The sequence below is a fragment of the Elephantulus edwardii genome, unplaced genomic scaffold, assembly GCF_000299155.1.
Source record: "Elephantulus edwardii isolate Elephantulus edwardi_28Jun2011 unplaced genomic scaffold, EleEdw1.0 scaffold00168, whole genome shotgun sequence".
NCBI lineage: Eukaryota > Metazoa > Chordata > Mammalia > Macroscelidea > Macroscelididae > Elephantulus > Elephantulus edwardii.
In genome coordinates, this window is record NW_006399918.1 from 6,637,668 (window position 1) to 6,638,935 (window position 1,268).

At 39.2% G+C, this 1,268-nt stretch overlaps 1 protein-coding gene across 1 annotated transcript in view; it reads right to left on the reverse strand.

The window, feature by feature from the left end:
- Positions 1-281: 281 nt before the first annotated feature.
- The window catches only part of ITLN2 (intelectin 2), a 16,992-nt gene continuing 16,005 nt past the window's right edge, over positions 282-1,268 (reverse strand). The window contains exon 9 of the mRNA XM_006895541.1: positions 282-434. Within this exon, the coding sequence (XP_006895603.1) occupies positions 282-434 (153 nt within the window). The remainder of the gene's footprint in view (positions 435-1,268) is intronic.

The window sequence follows — 1,268 nt, forward strand, 5'->3', positions numbered from 1 at the left end:
ATGACATTTTGTTTGTCATGATTTCTGAGACAAGTACAAAAGTGGTGGAAACAAAATCAAGCATTTAAAAAAAAATCTACCATGTTTCAATCCTCTCAGAAAAAGAATGAAGAAAAACAAAGACTTGAATGCCTGAGTTTTATTTGTCTTTATTCTGCCAATACCTGCAGCATAAAGCCAAAATTATTGGTAAAATCAATGATATAATATCTTCATTACTGGGTGAGTTGTTCCCTGCCTTTGGGAACCCAAGTTTGGAAAAAGTGTTCTGCATGGAGCACTTATTTATAGAACAGGAGCACCGTTGATTCTGTTATCTCTCGGCTACTGCTATAACCAGTGTGAGTTCCATAGCCATTCCAGTCAAAACCAGAGAAATCTCCACACTGCCAGGGACTGGATTCTGGGAAATATCCTCCTCCACCAATGCAATGCTGGGGAAAAAACAACAGAAAGCGGTGATAATGAGAGATCTGCTGGTGAAGTTTATGGCATACTAATGGCCAAGTTCAGTATAATCTTTGGTTCTCATCCAACTGCCAAGTGCATTGATTTCTTGACCTCTGCCTTCCATAAATTATCTCTTCTTTAGATTTAGTGATATTGCTTTCTCCTGGCATTCCTTCATATTTTCTGAACATTCATCCTCAGGTTACTTAGTTGAACTTTTCCTTCACAAATAATTTGTCTGTTCTCTGTAAGGGAAGAACTATTCCTCTCCCATAGAGATTGAATGATTCAGTTAATAATAATCCACTGTTACTGTTGTTGTATACCATGGAATCAGAACCATCTCATAGCTGGTTTTCAGAGGCAATATATTGCACAAGAGGAGACTGCCCATCTTTGTTCTGTGGAACAGCTGGTGGATTTGAACCATGTCCCCATGTGCCTTTGGATTGACAATGCAGTTCCTTACAATTTATCCATCATAGCTCACTAATACTCCATTACTGTCTTCAAATCTCTGTCCTTAATAATCTATTGTTACTTGGATCTCTACACCAAACACCTCAAACTCATTGCTGTTGAGTAAAGCAACTCATAGCTGACCCTTCAGTAAATTTTTAAAAGCTGTAAATCACACTGAGGGAGATTTCCCATCTTTCCCTGGAAGAGCTTCTGGTGAGTTCAAACCTCCAAAGAGGTACCACATTTGGGTTAGCTCCATACAGACCACGCCACCAGAGTTCCCCAGTCACCTTGTCACCAAGAGCAAATATTTATATCCCTCAATGGCTCCAAGCTTATTTGTTTTTTTTTGGGGG